This window comes from Salvia splendens, chromosome 3 (assembly GCF_004379255.2).
Source record: "Salvia splendens isolate huo1 chromosome 3, SspV2, whole genome shotgun sequence".
NCBI classification, from domain to species: domain Eukaryota; kingdom Viridiplantae; phylum Streptophyta; class Magnoliopsida; order Lamiales; family Lamiaceae; genus Salvia; species Salvia splendens.
In genome coordinates this window covers 35,985,839-36,007,544 of record NC_056034.1, presented here as the reverse complement: position 1 = coordinate 36,007,544, position 21,706 = coordinate 35,985,839, and the positions used below count along the sequence as shown (strand labels likewise).

Below are 21,706 nucleotides of genomic sequence, written 5' to 3'. Positions count from 1 at the left end.
GGCTCACGCTGAAGGAGAGACTCTTGACGTCTAGTACCCGTTGTCATATCATGTGAAATAATTTTGTGCAATCTTGAGTGTATCTTCACTTCTAGTTTATTCTACTCAATTGAGCATTTTCCAGTTAATTTGGCCAACGATGTTTTTACTGACAATGTTTCTGAAAGGGTGTTTTTCATTAGAAATTCCTCATGTAGTTACCGACCGATTTTTACGACTTATGATGGAAAAATCTGTCGATAAAAAATTGTTTTGCAGTGACACAAAAAGAGACATGTCAGAAATAAGTTGTCTTGTGCATATACAATACAATAATCCATCGCAGCCAAAAAAGAGTCAATGTGGTTAACAGACACAGTAGGCACATATTACCTGCAGTTCCAAGTGCAAATTATAATTTGGCATGAAGAAAAAAGCAAGTATATTCATATAAACATACATAAGTTACTAAAGCTTGGAGTTAAGCAGCTTTAACTTATATTATTCACATACTAGCTAATGGCGCTTATGCCTCGTCTCAGGCAACCCTATGAACAACTCTGTCTCCACATCCGAGACCTCACTGATCTCTGCAGATGGCGCAACGGCCCTCTCCTCGTTCGATCCTGCTCCACTCCATGTTTGTAGTCCAAACTGCAATGTGTTACAATGAGTTCCAATGAGTTCCAATGTAGTCTTAGAATACCAAAAAACATCTCAAAGTTTAGTGTAAAATCTTGATTTGCTATGTATAGGTACAACTATTTTCATAGTCGATCGTGTCACATATATTAACGAAACTGTGAAATTACCTTGTCACACAGCATTGCGTTTTCAGCACAGAGGGCTTTCTCCTGTATATAAAATATGCATGCAAATGTATTATTAATTCTGTAGTAATTTTCATATTTACTAACTAAATCACATCGGGTGAAAATGTGCAGCGTAAAATTTGATTTACCTTTTCCTTCAAACGCTCGATCTGCTGCTTGTATACTTGCATCTGAATGCATAAAACATAATCAAAAAATGCTCTTCTATTAGCCTGCATTCCACAAACAATTATACCTTTCTTCCACGAATGGTGGTTACGCTGCGCTCCAGTTGCTGCTCGAGCTGCTGCAGCTCCTCGATGGTGCACGAACCTAAACCTTCACCAAGTAGCTTCCTAGAAAGGGAAGGAAAATTGAACTAGTATCAAAATTTCTTTCATTTTACACAACATGATATATAAATTAGTACGAAGAAATTCATACCGCTTTGCTGTTTCTAGCTGCTCGATTTTCTTCATCATGGCGGCTGCTTCGTGTTTCAAATTCTGCAGTTTAAAGAGAAAATTGTAAATAATGAAATGTTTGAATTTATTTTCATATACAAAATAGAGAAACAATTATGAAACCTGCATAGTGTGCTCCGAAGGGGGATGGTTGGCTTGACTATCTTTAGTATGCTTCTGATAACGCTGGATCGTCTCGTGCATGCTAACAAGTTTATGCATCAAATCAAATAAATTAGGTTATATCAGATAGGTAGCAGCAAACTTGAGATCAGATTCTTAGTTTAGTTAGTTTCACAGACAACATTATCTGAGGTGTGTTTGGATATACATCTATTAATTTCATGAAACAATCTAAGAGGTACAAAGACACAAATTTTTCCTAGTTATAAATACAAGTCCGATGCATGACAGTAATGCATATATAGGAGTGGTAATTTTGATGTTTTACAATTAATGGTTAATCATTCCTATCATTTCTAGCTGTTACTCTTATTTGCTACATCTCGCATGTTATGCACTTACATATACTATGTATGATAACATCACATATTTTAGTACTATATTCACTCTTCGTTTATAAATTTAGGGCAGAAAATAAAATATTCACTCTAAAATCACATGTTCTAGTAACTACATTAAATCTATTTTACCAATGCACACTTTACCTCTTCGTACTATATATGATATCATCACATATTTTAGTACTCCTACATCAAATCTATTTGGCCAATGCACACTTCATAGGATTGTGTTAGTGTACTAACTAATTTACAATAATAACTAATAACTTTCAATTTTGTGTATTAAAATTATCAACACAAAAACATAATTATATCAATACAATATGTAAATTTTAAATATCAATACAAAGACATAATTTATCAACACAAGAAAGATTGACAAATTTATATCTTTGTATTGATATTTTTAACATACAAAATTGATATTTAGTTATTAGTTATTACTGTAAAAAGTTAGTATTTAATCACACACCTATATATATAGATCTACTTAAATAGATATCTCACATCACCAATTTCTATAACTTCACTCATCATCAACGAGGGTTTTTCTCTTCTTCTTATTTTTCGAACAAAAACAAAAATTGGCACTTATATTCGAGACTCGTCAAATTACGATAGTTACATGAAATATTACAAACAAAAACATTGAATGCATGCGTACCTAAATACTAGATTAATCATATCCAAGTAATTGAATACTCGATCGCGTATCTCATCTAATTGCGTGACATTGCTTATCCGCTCGTTATTCTTAAGAGCATCTCCAAGGGAAATGATAATTGGATAGGTAAAGAGAAATAACTATCACATGTAGTTATTCTTCATACATAATATTCATTCTTCAAGGAAATGACATTTGAGAAGGTATTATACATTCTTCAATTTTGGAAATGTATCTTTATCTCATCCTCACACAAAAGGTAAAAACTTAGTTATTTTTATTTGCCATTCAATTTACTTTCTTCTCTTAGAGTTTATTACTCTACTTTTAATGAATGTATAATTACATTTTTAAAAAGATAAATAATAAATATACTTTCTCAATCCAACTTTCCGCTAAAAAATGCTCTAATGCGTGCACAAAGACTAGATAACTTGTTAATCTTACCAATATTTCATAACTAACCTCTCGACCATTCAGATTACAAATCTTTGAAGTAGTAACTAAAAGGCAACAAAAATGATTCAATATTAACAAATAACACACATGTGATAGATATTTGAGTGTGAGAGACTATGGGCATTTAATCACAAAACGCAAACATACACATATATTGATGTGATCAGTTGCTAACTATGCCAATAATCTATGTTATAGATGTCAACACCAAGACATTTAGATTTCAACAAAATTTAGTGGATGACATAGTTGGCAGTTAGCAAACGACCTAACAGGGCCCTATATATTATATATAAAATGTAAGCATTATAGAGCCATTGCTTCTCTAGTGCATAACCAGAGACTAAATTTCAATCACTAGATTGAAAAATACATTTTAAAGGGGTTTTAGTTCATTCCATGGGTAAAATATATTTTCAAAATTGAAAAGCAATGTTATCCTTTTGAAATGATCTATATATTGTCTGATATATATGAAAATCGCTTAAATCTAATCTGGCACGACTACATAATAATGATCTAATTTTACTCTTGTAATGACCTAAAACAACTTCGGAATGACCTTATGGGTCGTGGCTAGCTTGACTATACCTTGTGATGACCTAAAACGACTAGGAAATGAATTAATTTAAACTAAATCTATCCACTAATGCTATCAATTTACATTATGATTTACTCATTTAATTGTTCATTTATCACTATTCTATATATAAGGTATATGTATTATGAATGATTGTATACATTCTTTACACAAGTTTTTTTTATATATAGTACTACTTCCTCCGTCCCAACTAAGTTAGAGTCAATATTTCTAAGAACGGGATTAATAAATTGTATTGAAAAGTATGAGAGATGAATAAAGTAGAAAAGATGAAGAATAAGTAAATTAAACGATAGAATAAAGTAAGAGTGATTTATATTTTGTCTTTTATAAAAAAAGGAAATAACCAATCAAAATGTAGCAATTAATGTACACTATTTATCGTTGATGGAAGTCCGTACAAGCATTTGAGGGAAAGTATCAAAACTATTGCCTCCTCATCATAGACAAGATAGCTGCTCTTGCACCAATAAGTGTACTACAATATTGACAACTGGCCTTTGCTAAATACTTGTCCTACATAAATAAAATTAAACCAATTTCCATAACTCCTACTCCACTAAACACCAATTTAACGAGTAGCAGTACTAGTATTATACTCCCTCCATTATCTCATAGTTGAGGCGAAACTAGTATTATACTCCCTGTAATTCTTAAGGTTATCGTGGCCTACAGTTATGTCAAACGGTAGGGCACCATCGTGACCCACCATTGCGGGAACCCTCGTAGGCTTAAGACCATCGTGACCCACCATTGCGGGAACCCTCGTAGGCTTAAGAACAATTCGAAAAAAAATTCCAGTTATAATAAATTGTCAAATCTATTTAAATCTCAGACACGAATGCAACATCCTCCAACATATTTAGACTCTTTAGTCTTTACATTGGAGTTTCAAGTGTTCTCTTAAAGATTTAATATTTTGATTTTTTACCTGGAGATCCTTTTGCTGTGATTTTTTAAAGTTTATGATGTTGTTATTACTAGTTAGTTATTCATTTGTACATTTACTGACAGGAACAACCTCTCTTACACCAAATTAAATAAAATACGGAGTAGTTTTAAGATTTATAAATATGAACAACCTCTTATACACAAAATTTTAACATTTCAAATCTTTTGAAATGCATGTCAACATCAATAATTTTTTTACTTACGTGAGGGTTAACTTAATCTTTGTAAACAAAATAATATTGAAATGGAAACAAGACAGAAATTTGAAAATCATGAGTTGAAGAGGTGCAAGTCTCTGTGAATCAAGGCAAAAGATGTATACTTTCGATGAAAAAAAATTATATTCCAGAAATCAACCAAAAATTCAAACCCCTTTTCAGAGAGAAAATAAGAAGAATGCTACTACTATTATTGAAATCTTTGAATCTATTTTTCCGTACATATGATTTCATCTCGCCCTCGATCAAGAACAGACATTAATATAATTAACACCTATGCGGCACGGATACGGATACGCGTATCAGTATCCGAAGGATACGGATACGCGGATACGGCTCTTTCCCAAACAACCCGATACGCGGATACGTTTTAACTATTTTTTTAATAAATAATAATAGTGCATAATAAATTACAAAATAGATATTCTAATGTTATTATACAAATAAAAATAATAAAATTACAAAATATTAAAAGCTAAAGTCAATTTCTTTTATGGTCGATTACACCACATCGATTTTTTGGTTATACTTATCCATATTACCAATAATATTGATCAAAATATTTATTTATAGTTACAAAATTAGACAAAGTTAATGGAGTAATAAATTGGCCCAAAAATGAGCCCCAAATATACTCCTTTTCCATCGTGACCACTTCTTGCCCAATTCATTCTCCCATTTCCAATTTTCTTCAATCCCTAGTTGAGGCAATAGCGGCGCCTCCCCTTTCTTCTTCTTCTTCTTCTTCTTCTTCTTCTTCTTCTTCTCCTCCCATTAACTGTCGATTTTGTTCCCAAATCGGATTGAAGTTCGTAAATTGAAAGTTGCGAAGTTCTTCGACAGAGATGGACGTTGATTTCGAAGAGGAGAACCTCAGATCTTTGCAGATAGAGGAGGATGAAGGCCCAATACGGCCCAGCTCGCGGATACGCCGAAGGATACGTATCGAATCTGAGGTTTCCCGGCCCAATACGGCCCAGCTCGCGGATACGCCCAGGATACGTATCGACGGTGTATCCGTCGCGTATCGGTATCGGATACGTATCCGATACGCGATACGGCAACAGGGTGGCGTATCGGTGTTATATAGATTAACACGCAAAAAAAAAGAACAGACAATAATATCAAATGAAATGATGCATATATACATACAAGTACACATACACACACATAATATGATAAAATCCTAAAAATCTCAAGAAGCACAGAAAAATCAATTAGGACAATAAATAATTCACTAGATTTGATGCAAGAACGAAAAATAAAATAAAAAGTATAGTCATCTCAAAATTAAGGTGCAATCAAATCAGAATAGAGCTGCTAGCAATAAATCAGAAAGCATTTCCATGGAAAAAAAAGTGTACGGACAGATCTGGTTTCCTGCAAATCCATCCATAAACAGAAAGATCTACCTAGAAACCTAAAGTTGCTTTGATGAATCATAATCCTACGTGTGAAATCAAGAAAGAATATAGCAAGATTCATTAAAAAATCTACATAATTCAGAAAAAATAATGAAGTACCTTGAGCTAGCGAATTCATGAAGCTTCCCTCTAGGGGAGAAGATGATGAGTGCCACCTCAGCATCGCACAGAACCGAGAGCTCGAAGGCCTTCTTCAGCAGCCCATTTCTCCTCTTCGAGAACGTCACTTGCCTGCTTGTCGCGTTCTCTATGCGCCTCATCTGTGTCTTTCCTCTCACCATTTTTCTCTCAAAATTTGTGAAAAATCAAAGATTGAAACTGAAACAAGTAGTGGTGGTTTTGGGGAAAATTGTGTGAGGATAACTATGTGGAGGAGTGGCAAAGAAAAAAGTTTTGGAAGAATTTTCCAAAAATAAGTGGATTTTTGTGGAAACAAGAATGTGAAATCAAAGTTATTGCAGTGTGGATGCTTACAAATATGGAAAATACCCAGAGAGCCTTTTGGTTTGAGGTGGAAAAAGAAATATGCCTAAAAAAGGGATGAAACAAATCTGATGTGTTTATGTTTATGACTTATGAGAGAGAGATCAGAGAGAGAGGTGGAAAAGAAATAGAGAAAAAAAATAATGTAGAAATATTTAATGGAAGGTTGGTAGACAGATTGACTCACAGACACAGTCCCTTCTATGGGAATGGGAATTTTTATCAATCAAAAATGGGAAATTAAAATAGCAAAAAATAGGTAAAAAATACTACTAGCCTCCCAGCTTATGTATAGTCAATTCCATTCCTTTGAAACCCTAACAAGAAAGGTAAAAACTGCAAAAATCAAAACAGACTCCAATTTGATTTTTTATTAGTATCACCAAAAAATGAAAGCAAGCACAGAGCAATAATGAAGAGTGAGAAAAATATATGCACACACATGCCAAATGAGTTAATTTGAAGAGGAAATTGGATGCGTCCGTACACATTTAGAAACATGTCAACATCTGCAGTGTCTGAAGGAACACAGCAGCCAATTACAGGTCGAAAACACAACACCTATATTAGATTTTCTAACTAAAGCCATCTTGGAATTAATAAGACACGCCCTTCACTTCATATGGGTCCCACTATTTTCTATGCATAGTGAGTCTTCTCTTCCACATTTGTAGCCACGCATCTTAAATTCTTAATATTTCTTGATTTGTCCATTAAACTTATTTTCGCCTGCTACCCATTAATTTACATTTTTCTCCTAACTGTCATTTTCAAATAAATTGCTTAACCAACCATGATAAAAAAAAATAATGATAATCTTTAACTATGTTTTACGCAAAGATGCTGAATTTTAATTGGTGATAGTGTGTGTAGACTCAAAAGGGCGGCAGAAATGAGTGGATTCAAGTCTATTAATCTTTAAATAAGTTTATTAATTAAGCGTAAATACACAGTTTTGTTACTGCAGTTAGTTGACTTATAAACAACTTAATGCTATCCACAGCCAAGATATAAAATTTTAGCCAAACTTTTACCATTCATTCATGTATAATGTTTATAGTCTTAAATTTTATCATAAACATTCAAAATTATGTCACAAAAATCTATTAAAAATTTACTATTCATTGACCGATGATTTACTTTTTAATTCTTTTTCCCCAAGTTACTTTCTCGTTACTTATATTTTTTTTTCTCTTTTTATTTTATCTATTTTACCGTCTCTCCATAGCTCATAAATATGATTTTCTCTATCCCAAAAAGTAGTCTTGTGTATTTTTTGTCCAATAGAACAAAAGTGGTCCACTATTTTTGAAAAAATTTCGCCGCACGATTATGACATGGGTCAACTATATATCCTCTAACACTACTTCAACTAAAACAATCTATCTCTCATATTTATCAATTTCTCATTAAACCTTGTATTGTTCCCAAAGTCTCCATCTTTTGAGCAGATAGAGGGAGTAATTTTGTTAAATCTCATGTAAAAATGAAACGTCTCACTTATCGTGTGTCGAAGAGGTATCAAAACAAAAAAAATGCTTACAACCCTAGAATTATATTATTAAAAAATTCAAAAATCTTATAATTAGCATAAAAGTATCACACAATTGAAATAAAAATGTACAGTACATATTTTAAATTGAAAAACTATAATAAATCTTGTTGGAATTGGTCATAAATTTGTTCTACGGACATATTATGTCCGTCGACTTTGAAATTCTCATAATTGAGGCGTTGCACCTTGAGATGCGGTTGCAAAGCTAGATGTGGCTTTATCGTCAAATAAATTAGTTGTCGATGTTGTCTAGCATTCTGGATAAGCAACGGCACCTCTCGTGCACATTCAATATATATCAATGCTTTCGGATTAAGGTCCTAAACCAATAAGAAATACTCTTTCTCACCAGCTTAAAAAAATTCACAAAACGGGAATGGTCCCGGACCGGTGAGAGAAAGAGATCTAATAGGCAAAGAAACGAACAGAGTGGGTGAGTTGATTCTCATGAGATATTTTGCAGCAACTATTGCCAATTTGACATTACAATTAGTGTAAATTAATTATTATAAATAACATTTAAAATGATTCCGAATTAGATTTTGATGGATAAAATACACATGTTAATATTTATTTTTAGGTTTTAACATGATTGGCCCGCTATATATTCTACTGAAAATCTGGATATTTGGAGTTAGAGTTGAAATTCATCATCCAATAAATTTTTAATTCGATCAATCCGTATCCGATTAGTCTACAATCTAAATGGAGGTTTTTTTTATGCTAGTTAGCTTCAAGAAATTCATGGATATCCCTAGCCTTATTCGTGACAAATGTGTGTCTCACTCATTTAATTCCAAGTGTGGTTTTCATTTCCATAACATTTCAAATTGGTTGGCTTCAAGAGTTCAATCAAATTCTTGCTTCATATAGTAAATAATCATTTTTTGTGTATGAAAATATACAAGTCACATTATTTAATACATATATTTTAAATTATTGGTAATCATAATTAAATCATAAACTATTTGAACACTAACAAAATTACCATAAACTATTGATAATTATAATAAATAAATACATAACGTGAAAACTAACAAAAATATCATGTTGTTCTATTTCTGAGTCATCCTTTTCAACGATTCACGCAATGGCCGATGAGTGATGGGAAACATAATAAATCCATCACCAAAAATCGAACAACGATATAATTTGTCAATTATAAATGCTCCTTTATTTTTATTGTATGTAAATTATACTCCACATCCGTCCCATAGAATATAGACTGATGAATTTTCTTTTACATATGTCCCATAAAATAGTCCATATTCATTTATAGAAATCTTTTAACCTTCTTTTTTTATTTATCATTTTATGAGCTCTACCATCCACTATACTATTTTAACTATTTATTCGCATTCTCTTTTGCTTTATCAATTATACATTAAAACTCGTGTCGTCTCCAAATAACCCATTCTATGGGACGAATTAAGTACTTTTTATTATTTTTCTATTTTGTACGAAGTGAAAAGTTAGTTCGGTATGCTTATCAAAGAAGAAACTAGTTGCGTTTTATCAAAAAATCTGGCCTTTTGTCGATTATACGATCATTTAAAAGAGCAGTAGTGCAGTACTCGTATTATATGCTTATCCAGGAAGGAGTATTGATGATTACTTCAAGTGAGTTTGAATGTTTTGGAAAAGCTAATATGTTGAAAATGGGAAACCCTTTCCCAAATTACGATTAGTCAAACACTTAAAACTCTGGACCTATTAATAATATTTTGTGAATTTCTATTTCTAAGATTTTGATTGGTGATTATTTTAAAAGTAATCTAATTAGTTATAGTATATTCTTTTGTGGTAAAGGTTATAATGACGAATTAACAAATACACACATCTTGATTTGTTCTTACCAAACTTGCCTATTATTTTTCCATTTTGCTATACTTACCCTAGTCAACATATATTGGTGTTATATAACGTAGGCCGTTCGACAAAGCATAAGAAAATAAAATCAAAGATCCCTATTTTTTTATTATGCTACTAAATACGTGTGTGTTTGCCAATTGGTAGAGTGGTTGGTGCCCAGACCAAAGGTCACAGATTCAAGTCCACTGTGGCATTGCCTTTACAATTTATAATAATTTGCCAATAATAGAAAAAATCTATACAAGCCAACAAAGAATTGATAGATTTCTTTTAGGTCCATCCTCACATTTTCATATTTGGTGCCTCAATCGTCAACCTAATAGTCGAAGATGAAGCGTATTACTGATTCGGTTGCACTTTATGGTAGTTTAAATTAAAAATATACATACATTAGGTCAAGTTTGAATGCATATAAAAGATATGTAATCAATAGTTTCGATTTTTTGCCTAAAACAATACACTCGATGTTTTTCCAGTGTAATTGCATTGTTATTATTCCTACAAAATTCAAGTGTTAGATATGAAACACAGTCGTTCCTCTTTCGCATGTTTCTACTAAATATGAGTTGGTGTCTGAGTGTCTCTCTCTCAAGATTAGTAATAATTACTAAAGTGTGTTCAAGAAATTATTGAATACGAATATAAGAATAAATTTTGTAATTACTACAGACAGTGGCGTGTGTCATGTGTGTAGGGAAAATGATAAGATGAGAAAATTATTATAAACCACAAAACAATGGCCTCTTATCGGTTTTCATGTGGTCCATTCCAATTGGATGAAGTCAATATGGCCTATATGAAAAGACAAGACAAAAATTTAATTTTTTGTTGATTAAATCCGCATTATACACCGGTCGTCCTTTTACCCTTATCGTTTAATACAGGCATTCATATCACTATTTTTATTACACATGCATCTTCATTAGAAACACGTGGAGAATTGGTTATTTTTATTTATTCTTTATTGCCTGTCAATTTGAATCTTCTTCCATTTCAAAACGTAATTGAAAGACATATTATTCTCCATTTAATAGGTGATCATAATTTTTCTAAAAATATGTCTCGTTTTTGCCCTTTCTCCATTCCTTCTTCAAATTGTCGTAGATGACACATAATTTTATAATGACATAACTCATTCGAACTGATCTCAATAGCTATTTATAAAGGAGCAGAGTTAAATTCCCCACCCAATAATTTCTGTAGAGCTATTGGGTCAACTAAAAGATACTTATACATTTGATTTCATTTTTGTGCCATGCTCAAAATAAACTTGACTACGAGCATAAAGACGAAATCCATACTTAAAACATGTTTGAAAATTCTTTCAATTAATTGTTTCAGTACATACTGATATACACATCCAAGGACAGCACTACTACCATCACCAATTTCCAAACATAATAAGTTGGCCCATTTGGAGAGAGAACAAAATTTATGGCATTTGGTAGCAAACAATGATCCAAGGGCTCCACCACCATTACACCATTTTTGTCTACCAATTTCAACATTAATTCTCCCCCATCAAATCTCATCTGCTCTGATACTTTACAATAATTCCTTAAGACATGCCAAATTTACAGACACTGTTATGCCATAATAAAATTTAAAAAAATAAGCTCTTCTCACAAATAAAGGTGGAAACTTGACTATGAGGGCTGCATTACAGTCTCCTCTTTAGATAGCATAACTACTAAGTAATAAAACAATAGCATTACTCTCCGGATGAGTCGTTACAAGACTTCCTCTACTAAATTTTGATCAGCTATGGACGAACCTCTGTGCAGCAATTTGGGTGCAAAAAGTGCTATGAGCAAAGGATGCCGTCTCAAACAGGAGATAAAATCGTCCCTGCTGACCCTATCGTCATTATCCACGTCGAACAAACTAAAAAGCCCATGAATCTGTATACACCACAATAAACAAGTCTGAGAAAATAAGGAAATAAAACTATACCTCCTCCGTCCCTTAAAAATATGAATCGTTTCCTTATTAGTCCGCAGCATAGTTGTCCACACTAAAATGCCCAATTATCTAAGGAGATATGTTAATTAAGTGGCAGATTAATAGGGTAAGGTAGAACACTTCAACCTTTTACCATAAAACAAAATATTTTTAAATGTGTAAAAGTCAGAGGGTCCAGATTCTTGATAGGATTAATGCCAGATAATACCCAACTAACCTCCTCGGTATTTAAACTTGGAATTGATAGTGAAACTGCATCTTGTAACTGTCAAAATAACAAAAAACAGGGGATAAGGGAAAATCTCAGAATAAAAGTCACAAGACAGTTTTAGAATCAGCGTCAGATATAGTTATAAACCTCTTGCTTCAAAATATGATCATTCCCACTTATAGCACATTCACCAAATGATACATCACATGCCCTCCAAAACAGAGGCTGCTTCAAAATGTTGGCTGAACCTAGCAAGAACTGAAATGACATAACATTTCAAATGTCAGAAACATCTTGAACAGGATACAACATCGCTAACAAATACACATCTCACTGAGTTTCAACATATACATAGTACATTCAAATGTTTAAAAGCATAAACTTCACTTGTTGAGCCAGTACAACCAGAAAGCCAGAGTAGGATACCCAAACTACATACAGTGGGTCTTGTGTTTTGTTGAACTGCTTCCATTTTTTTCTCTTTTAGATATTAAGGTTTCTAAAACCTGCTAATTGAGATACTACGTGTGGTTGGTAAAGAAAACCACTAGTACTGATTTGTTGCAAATATCCATATTAACAAATTTTATGAGCATTCTATAACAAACTTACCTGCTTAAATGTTATTTTACCCATCTTCTGCACATCAATAAAATCAAACATCTGCAGAATAACAAGGAAATTGTTCAGTAAAATCTACACAAGAATCTGGAAAGAGCTGTAATGTGATGTGGTTGGGTGGGGAGCTATCACCCATGTTATAATAGCATAAAAAATTGCGACATCCATCATTGTCGTTTTGGATGCAGTCAGAAACACCAAGTCACCATGAAAAGAGGTAAAACAGTTCATGAAGGAGATTGAAACTCAGAAACATTTGGAACTAACCTTCTCAGAAAGACCACAAGGTTTCAGTCTCAGAGCTCTAAGAAAATCACGGAATTCAACAAGCCCACTGAAATAAATAAAATTTTATCAGAATCAAGTTATAAATGTTGCATGATCATCTTAATTTCATAGAACATGCAAGTGGTTGAGCATCATAAAAAAACATACTCTCTTCTTCACCAAGTATAGAAGCTATGAACTCAATAGTTATCTAGACAGTGACATGTTCACGCCTTGTTTTGAGTATAAAATAGATAAGAGTTAACCAAGCCCAAAATCTATTGCCAGAGACTTTGACAGCTGACTACAAGATAGCACCTAAAAAACCCTTTTTTAAGGTAGGAGTAGTTTTTTTTTTCTTTTGCCAATTTGTTCACAGGAAAATCTTCTTCATAAAGCACATACATAACGAAGTTATGAGGTTCCTGGATAGTTCCATCTTAAATAAACTGAAAGATGAAGCTCAACATTGCAACTTCGGGTAAAATTGGAAGGACGCAAAATGATTTATGCATTTCTTAATCGTAATTAGTGCATTACAAGGTGTGTTAGAGATGGACCCAGTTAAAATGCAGAAAGAGTCTGTCTTACTGAAGCAACTATAAAATGATATATTTAATGCAACAGAACAAAATTTCGGAATACCTGGGATCTGGATTCATAGACAGAAATATCTCCAAAAACTCAAGGGCTTCCACAACACTCAGATGTAACGACTGCAGTTAAGTGATACAATAAATCAAAAGAATTATAAGTAGTTTATAACAAAGTTGCATGATCTGGGATATTTTATAGAATTTACTTTGTAACCCATATATTTCCAGCCTATGGTTACTGAGCTTCATCAGAGGCATTTAGCAAAACAAAAGGGAGGGTAGAGCTACCATTATAGTTTATACCAAGTACACATTGTTATGAGAGTTCTGCAAAGTGCGGATAACTTTTGCTGATCAACGACTCAATGTTCAAAGCAAACTATGAGAAAGGAATAAATTTTACTCTGTTTCCTAAAAATAGAAATTCTTTCCTTTTTGTCCGTTTCCTAAAAATAGAAACTTCCATTTTAAGAAATGGACCCCTACTTCCACTACTTATTCTCCTCTCTTTTTAATTCACCCATTTTTCTCTTCCCCTCTCTTACTTTACCAATTTTGTATTAAACTCGTGCCGTTTTCCAAAGTTCCTATTTTTAGGAAACGGAGGGAGTATATTCATCTTTCTTGTTCCATTTCTTGCTCTTTTTTTGTAGAGGATGTTGCAACAGGTTATGGGTGAGGAAAAGGAAACAAGAAGAAATTCTGGGATCCATTCTAATTACATAGGGTGATGTTCCATCTGTTTTGAAGCTACTGCAACGAACTTTTGTGAAGTACCATTAAAATGTTTTATGTAATACCAGCAGTCATTCAGGAAACGCCAACTGGAATGGTGAATTCCCTCCATTATTGTGCAATGCAGATTCCTTTAAACACAAAGCACTACAGCAAGAGAATTTCAATGATGTAGACATTGACTCTAAGCACATCAAATTAGCTCTAAACATCATTTCTTCTTCGACTGTTTTTCAAACATGTTTGGGATGATATTAGCAGTGGACCCAACATCCAAAACAATTCTACAATGCAAAAGGAGACATTAATTTCCTTAACACTTAGTTAAGGCCAATTTAACTTACCGATTGTACCCAGCCCAGTTCTACCATGTACAGCGACGGGTTTTCCTGGTAAAAGAAAATAAAACCATATACTATCAATGGATCATTCAAATTTGCACAAAAAGAAAATCTACGTTGTGAACAACCATTCATATGGGCACACTTTTCATATGATCAAACAGGATTTGACTAGATGGAGAACAAATAAACCAAGCATATTTAATAATAACTAACAAATAAATGTAAAGGCAGAAGAAATAGGATACCAGCAAATCTAAACTAAATTGATAATGAGTAGTTACAGTAATCTATTATTTACAAAAAATTAAATTTGAGAAACACAGGGACCAAAAAAACAATGGTCTATACAAGAAGTCGGAGACCTGGACTTCTGGGCCAAATTTAACCAAACGGCAGGCCAACATATTACTACTATAGATGACTAAGGCCAACTGTCCTTACATTCACAATCTTAGGTCTCAGGACTTAAGTTAGTTAAAACACATTGAATATTTAAGGCACTGAAACCAGTCATAAACTCCAACAAAAAAAGAGCACTTGTAAAACTATCATACTAAAGTTCAACATATAATCTTGAAATATTCTCTTCAAATTGAAGACAAACATATTTTAATAGCGTTGGAAAATAATATGCAACCTGCTTTGACTCAGCAGCCTTAGCAAGGAGCATAAAGTCTCCATATGAGTGAGCCGTCTGTGCTACATTGAGGGCACTTGCAATGGCACGCCCAGTCTGCATTAGGTCAAGCACACTTAAGAATAACATAATTAAATGAAGTATTTATGCAATATTTGTATGCTATACAATTGTATATTGTATACTCAGGAAAAAAAAGAAAGATGAAGAAGCCACATTCAAGGTCATGGTATGTGTTCTAGTAAATAGACAAACATTAAACATCAACAAAGTTTCAGAAATTTGGGAAATAACCAAATCGATAGCTAATTACAGGCAACTGGAGTGTGGCATGATTGAAGTTAGACCCAAAAAAGTCTTCAGGGTTACTGCTGTTTAACATAAATGAGAGCTAGCATATCCATACAGAAATTTAGACATTGCTCACCCTCTGAGAAAAATGAACTGCATTTTCCTTCCGATTCTCATTAGGATAAACAAGCGGAAGATATTCTACCTGTGAATAATGACAGGAGAATGGTATGAAAGTATCAGTATATTGTACTCCCTTGCGATTCTCATAAAAGGAAATGTCTCACTTATAGTGGACGACCTAAAAAGGAATACGCCTCACTTATAATGGGACGGAGGGAGTAGTAACATTAAACACTGTACGAGGCCAAGATACTTCACTTATTGATACAAAAGCTCTTTATATTACAGCAAATTCTTTTACATGCAAAAAATGCCATTTAAACTTTTTGTTGCATTCCCTTTCTACACCACACGATAATTTTGAATTTTCTATTAATGTGAAATGCAACAGCAGCTCAAACATGATAACATATACACGTGTAGTTAAATTCACTACTTCTGCAGTTTTCACTAATTAGTACATATAATAAAGGGCATAGAGTCAAGACATTGCTCCATTTAAAGCAGTGTAGGATTATATGAAAGGAAATGCCTGATGTTGTAATTATTTTAGGCCTGTTAGCAGTAGCAGTAGCACTAGCCACTATCATCTAGTTATGAAAAGATAATAATCCAGGGATAACTACTACACAGTACACAGATATCAGAATCCAATACAAAGAAACATACCTCCATGAAATTGTGGAACTGCGTAAACATTCTGAACATTAACATGGCAAGTGTGATATTTCCCCTGTAAAAGATGGCACAAATATGAAGTTGAGCATGCAAAAAGAAATGAAGAGGCATATCCAATGGGAAAAAAATCTGGCATTACCATGACTGGTCAAAGTGAACATAGGGGTAACGAACAGCAACTGGCTGAACAGGATAGCCAGGAATGAATGCACCAATTTGGAATGATAAAAGAACTCTGCCATTGCTTGTTGTTCCCTCAGGAAATAAAAGCACACGAGGAAACCGATTGCATGAAGCTTTTCTCTGTTTTCAGGTCCTTAAAGAACATTTCTGTATCAAATAGCTTATATATAGATAAATGAAATTAAATACATTTTTAACCAAGAACAATTATAAGAGAGATATCCATGTATTTGTTTCGGTTAAAGACAGAATAAATGACAGCATATGGGATCTTCCTACCTTGATTTCATTTACAGCATGCTTCCTTGATGGCTTCGAGAATCTATCAACATAAATAACCTAATGCAGGAAAAACATAATGATTAAATAATATATATGATGGCACCAAGCATGATTATATTGCAATGAATAAACCCTAACTAAACAACAAAAGATTTCATCCTGAGAAACACATGTGCTTCCCCGACTGAACACCGAAATAAAAAGAAGAAAAGTAAGAGCTATTGGAAATTTGGAATTATAAATTGTTAAAAATTTGTACAGACTTATCAGAGAAAGATTACAATCATACCTGCATTGCTCTGATTATGGTCCCAACAAAAGGCATGGAATCATGTGTATCCGCAGACACTATGGTGGGAAATATTTCATAGAAAAAGAAAATCGGATCAATATATGATACATGATTAGACACAACTATAGGAGCAATTTCCCTTGGAGCAGGTTTTCCTTTTCTTTTTATCCAATGGTAGCTGCAGAACAAAATATGCAAAAGAAACAACAGTTAGTTTCTGAATCAACTAAACTGGAGTCACTTAAACGGAATGCTGACAGTGACAACATCTACTATTAATTACTCCATCCGTACTATATAAGTCTCCCCTTCCACTAAAACACACTTCAAGAAAGTGGGCAACTTCACTATTACCACTACTAATAATTATCAAGTTAAAAACTTAAAAGCAAAAAAATAGCATTGATGAAAAGGGGTTATATAGGAAGTTTGGCAACCTTTTATCACGGAATTCTAAAATAGGAAACTTATTCAGGGACAACTCATTTTGAAGTAGGACACTGCTAGCTCAAAATCAATCCTAGTCATCACTCTGATTTCATAATTTGTGATGCTTCCCCAATTAAAATATTTAATATTTTTCCCTACGAACACTAATCATCACAGAATCTTAAACATGAAAACAAGCATACCCAGCATTTCATCGAAAGAGTAAGCAATTCAATTTGTAAGTAAATCAACACAGGAAATATAAAACTGCTACTCCCAACATAAACCTTGGCGAATTTAAAAACTGTGGCATGAAGAAGCTAATAAAGTTAAGAGCTTTATACCCAAAGGAGAAAAGGATAGCCCGACCACAAAAGCGGGTGACCCACATGAGCAGACAGCGCCACTTAGGCATAGGATTATGCCTGTCCTTCCAGCCACACAGCGCCAGGCGAGTAATCAAGTAGCCGACTGTCAAAGACAGGCCGAAGAGCACGAGGCGGAGCAGCGCGATAGGCAAGCAGATGAGTATCTTGAGGCACTCGTAGAAGCCCTCGACGTTTGGGGTGTGGTTGCGGAAGGGGTCGATGGTGGAGGATCCGGGCACCTCGAATTCGTCGTGCGCCCCGATAAACGCGTAGGGATTGCGGCGATTCTCATCTCCCGATTGAAATAGGGGTCCGGGATCGGTTTCGGGTTGAGGCAGATCTGGTCCGTCTTGGACTGTGACGATGACGTGGGGCTGGGGCTGGGGCTGGTCGGAGGAGAGGAGGGGAGTGGAGAGAGAATGGTCCTTTGCCACTGCCGCCATTGCTTTGCTGCTGAGGGAGAGAGAGAAAGACAATGGAGCGGTTAAATTGGGATTTTGGGATCGGAGAGAAGTTCTGTTTTCTGATACTCTGTTAGATAATTAATTAAATGAGGGAAAAGTTAGAGAGGGAGTCCTGCGAAAGTACGTTAATGCCCTCCTACTTTATCCCATAAATATGGATGGTTCGATCAAATTCAACGAAAACAAGATTTTCTATCCAAATTATTTGTCTTCATTAATCAATTATTATAAGGAATAGTAGTATTAAAACTCGTAGGTGTATACGAATAAAGAATATGGCAAAAGGGGTGGCTATCAAATGTAGTGCATTTATTTGATAATATTGTTGTTTATATTGTGTGTGAATTTGATAGTGTCCGCACATTTGGAAAGAGGGAGGAAATATGGAAATGGACAGCGTGAAGTCCGAGTGGAGCTGAGTAATTGAGCCACGTGTGTTAATTTGTTAACTATATTGGCCCCATCACATTTTACTTGGATAGTTTCTGTCATTTTTACAATTCACACTTTTGCAGTTTTGGAGAATGACAGACAGTGCTTTGAAAGATGATGTTTGTATTGATTACTCGTAACAGGAATCAAGCCTTAAAGTATGATATTTTAGAAAGAACAATCCCAAATCATGGGAATAAAGAATGCCTTAAAAGCCGTTTTTAGCTGTGATAGTTTGATCACCCAAAACATTTTATTTCAACATAGATTTTACCAAGACTGAAATAGAGCCTATTTTCTTCATCTCTTTTGGTCCCTCAATGGTAGTTTCCTCATCTTGTTTTTAGGCCTTTTTTTTTCTACCTATACAAATGCCTGGTAGTATCATTTTCATTTCTAGCACTTAGACTTTAATGAACATACAAAAGGACCTCTGTTCTCCCCCTTTTGGTTGAGTTATCTTTTAAAGTGTTTGCCATGTTAGCTTAGCCAATTTCTAGAAATATTCTTCGACCTCGTTTGATTGCCCTGAGAGTGCTGAGTATGATAGGGTTGTTCAAACCAGTTTTGCATGATAGTGCTATGACATACATATCCCAGTTCGATGTTTGGTTGGCCTGCTAGTCCATCTCAGATAACTTATACAGACTTTGATTTGGCTTACAGAAACTACTGATAGCAGCGGTAATGGACAAATATGCCATCATTAACATTTTCTATTGATGAATTCATCCTTGGAAACCCTATCTCATCCTCACCAAAAATTAAACTGGCGCGCGCCCCTCACATATTTTCAGCTCACCCAAGGTCGCAGCTTGGTCGCGATTTGATTACCGCAAATCAAAGGCCGATCATCGTGTCAAGTTCAACTACACCGGTAAGATCTCTTGTATTATCATTACCGCCGCCCAAACTTCGGAGTGTTGTTATAGTTCGGATTATATTTTGTGTGGTTGTCACCTGCGAACTCAAAGACAACCCTGCATTGATAAAAATTAAGCCCCACTCATATACATAACAGACGGAGGAGTGAAGATGCAAAATCAACAAAGTTGTCATTTCATGATGCCTACCATCACCCTGTTGAAGCAATACATACATTTGCAAGTCACTGAAAGTGAAGATGCTGACAAAGTCCAGGATGGTAATTCAAGCACACAGACACACAACAACCACTTGAACATAAATATTAGTAAACTCATGGACTTTTACAGAATTTGAAAGAAGCAAATTGATAATAAAGTGTCAATACCCAAGTCAGTGTAAACTCAATGAAATGCAGCACAAAACCAAAAACAACGGCCAATCAACTACAAGCTAATCAATGAACTAAAACCCTTGACTGATTGGGAAGTAGGTCCTAAAATCAGATTCCATCAATGAACTCATTCACTCACCACGTATAATGCAATTGACTCCAGCAATTCACAAATTCATCCACCCATCATATTGAAAAAAACTGTATTCAGATTCCGTAAAAAATAATAAACTTAAACTCAGACTGGGGCTTCGCTTGACAAAATTGACGAGATAACAAACTTAAACACAGGCTGTGACTCCAGCAATTCACAAATTCAGCCACCCATCGCAATTTGGAAAATTTGTACCCAACTTCAATTGATGTCTAATTGTGTACCCAATTTCAATTTTCCAATTTAGGTACAATTAGACGAAACTATAAAGACTTGATTGTGGCCGAGGGCTGAAATTTGTGTACCTTAGGAACGCCCTCTTCTCTAGCCATGGAGAACCGCGTAGTTAATCGAGCTTCCCAGATTGTCAAACAAGCTGCGTCGAATTACAGGATATCAATTCGGCGGCGAATGTGAACTTTGACGCCGGTGCAATTTTTCGTCACAAATCAGTATGAAACAGAAGGAGAGGGAGGAAGGGGATGGGTGTTTTAGACAACAGATGTGCAGAACACAATCTGGATCGGCAACATAACTTCAATCACAGCCTTCAGCCTGGTTAGGCATATATGAAAATGGCAGTTAGCTATCATAAATTTTTCTGGGTCATGGAGTTTATACCGGGTCCTCGTGTAGTTATATCATACCAATCAAACACTAGATAGATTCTAGATAGCAACCCATATCTAGGGCTATCATACCAATCAAACACTAGATAGTGTCAAAACATATCAAACGAGATATTAACACCAAGAGAGAAGATTGTGGAGAATAATTGATTGAGAGAAGATTGGGGGAAATAATTGATTCAATTGTATAAAGTCCTAGAATAGCTTGATTACATTTATAGTCTTACAATAACTAGAGAGAATTCAATCCTATATATTGTATTGGTTGTACACCACTCAAATTATCAAGCAATACACTACATCTTCTACTCCCAAACAACCTATAATTTCCTTTCGCCAAATATGAGTATCACCTCTCTCGATTACCATCGTTAAGATGGTATCAGAGCAGGCTGACTCGGGATCGAGACTCAGAACGATATCATCATAGTCTCGTATACCTTTCCCGACCTTTCAAATCCTGCAAAAGAAACCAACCAACAAGGATGTCAGAATCTGAATCCAAAACACCCCAAAACACAAACCAACCCGTAATTCTTTCTGCCGAGCAATTCGCAGAACTCATGAGACTAAGTATGTCTCAAAACTCCCAAAAACAGCAACCCAGAACCGACCACCAACCAGAGTCGTTGGGTAAGGTCCATGTTCAAACCAAGCTCAACGGGGAGAACTATCCCCTGTGGGCAAAACTGATGCAGAAGGCCATCGGAGGGAAAGGCCTGATATCTCACATCTCTGGAGTGT

At 34.5% G+C, this 21,706-nt stretch overlaps 2 protein-coding genes across 2 annotated transcripts; both read right to left on the bottom strand.

Annotated features, from left to right (window-relative positions):
* Positions 1–275: 275 nt before the first annotated feature.
* Positions 276–6,999, bottom strand: LOC121795831 (MADS-box protein SOC1-like). The gene is made up of 8 exons (XM_042194453.1): positions 6,196–6,999; positions 1,379–1,460; positions 1,236–1,297; positions 1,048–1,147; positions 941–982; positions 792–833; positions 493–633; positions 276–372 (listed from the first exon to the last, which is right to left on the bottom strand). The coding sequence occupies exons 1-7, from the start codon at positions 6,375–6,377 to the stop codon at positions 496–498; spliced, it is 648 nt and encodes a 215-aa protein (XP_042050387.1). The 5' UTR covers positions 6,378–6,999; the 3' UTR covers positions 276–372; positions 493–495.
* Positions 7,000–11,304: 4,305 nt separating this feature from the next.
* Positions 11,305–18,583, bottom strand: LOC121795830 (lysophospholipid acyltransferase LPEAT2-like). Its single transcript, XM_042194452.1, has 14 exons — positions 18,002–18,583; positions 17,226–17,406; positions 16,934–16,993; positions 16,611–16,774; positions 16,463–16,526; positions 15,807–15,875; positions 15,380–15,475; positions 14,743–14,787; positions 13,713–13,783; positions 13,068–13,134; positions 12,792–12,842; positions 12,327–12,437; positions 12,186–12,233; positions 11,305–11,907 (listed from the first exon to the last, which is right to left on the bottom strand). The coding sequence occupies exons 1-14, from the start codon at positions 18,466–18,468 to the stop codon at positions 11,737–11,739; spliced, it is 1,665 nt and encodes a 554-aa protein (XP_042050386.1). The 5' UTR covers positions 18,469–18,583; the 3' UTR covers positions 11,305–11,736.
* Between the last annotated feature and the right edge of the window lie 3,123 nt (positions 18,584–21,706).

What these genes read in the sequence shown, in the direction of transcription:
- LOC121795831 (XM_042194453.1), bottom strand. Translation starts at nt 6,377, where the DNA reads ATGGTGAGAGGAAAGACACAGATGAGGCGCATAGAGAACGCGACAAGC. An exon ending in CTTCGGAGCACACTATGCAG is followed by an intron (nt 1,298 to 1,378) that starts GTTTCATAATTG and finishes TTTAAACTGCAG; the next exon opens with AATTTGAAACACGAAGCAGC. An exon ending in CCACCATTCGTGGAAGAAAG is followed by an intron (nt 983 to 1,047) that starts GTATAATTGTTT and finishes TTATGCATTCAG; the next exon opens with ATGCAAGTATACAAGCAGCA.
- LOC121795830 (XM_042194452.1), bottom strand. Translation starts at nt 18,468, where the DNA reads ATGGCGGCAGTGGCAAAGGACCATTCTCTCTCCACTCCCCTCCTCTCC. An exon ending in AACTGGGCTGGGTACAATCG is followed by an intron (nt 13,784 to 14,742) that starts GTAAGTTAAATT and finishes ACTTAACTGCAG; the next exon opens with TCGTTACATCTGAGTGTTGT. An exon ending in ATCATATTTTGAAGCAAGAG is followed by an intron (nt 12,234 to 12,326) that starts GTTTATAACTAT and finishes TTATTTTGACAG; the next exon opens with TTACAAGATGCAGTTTCACT.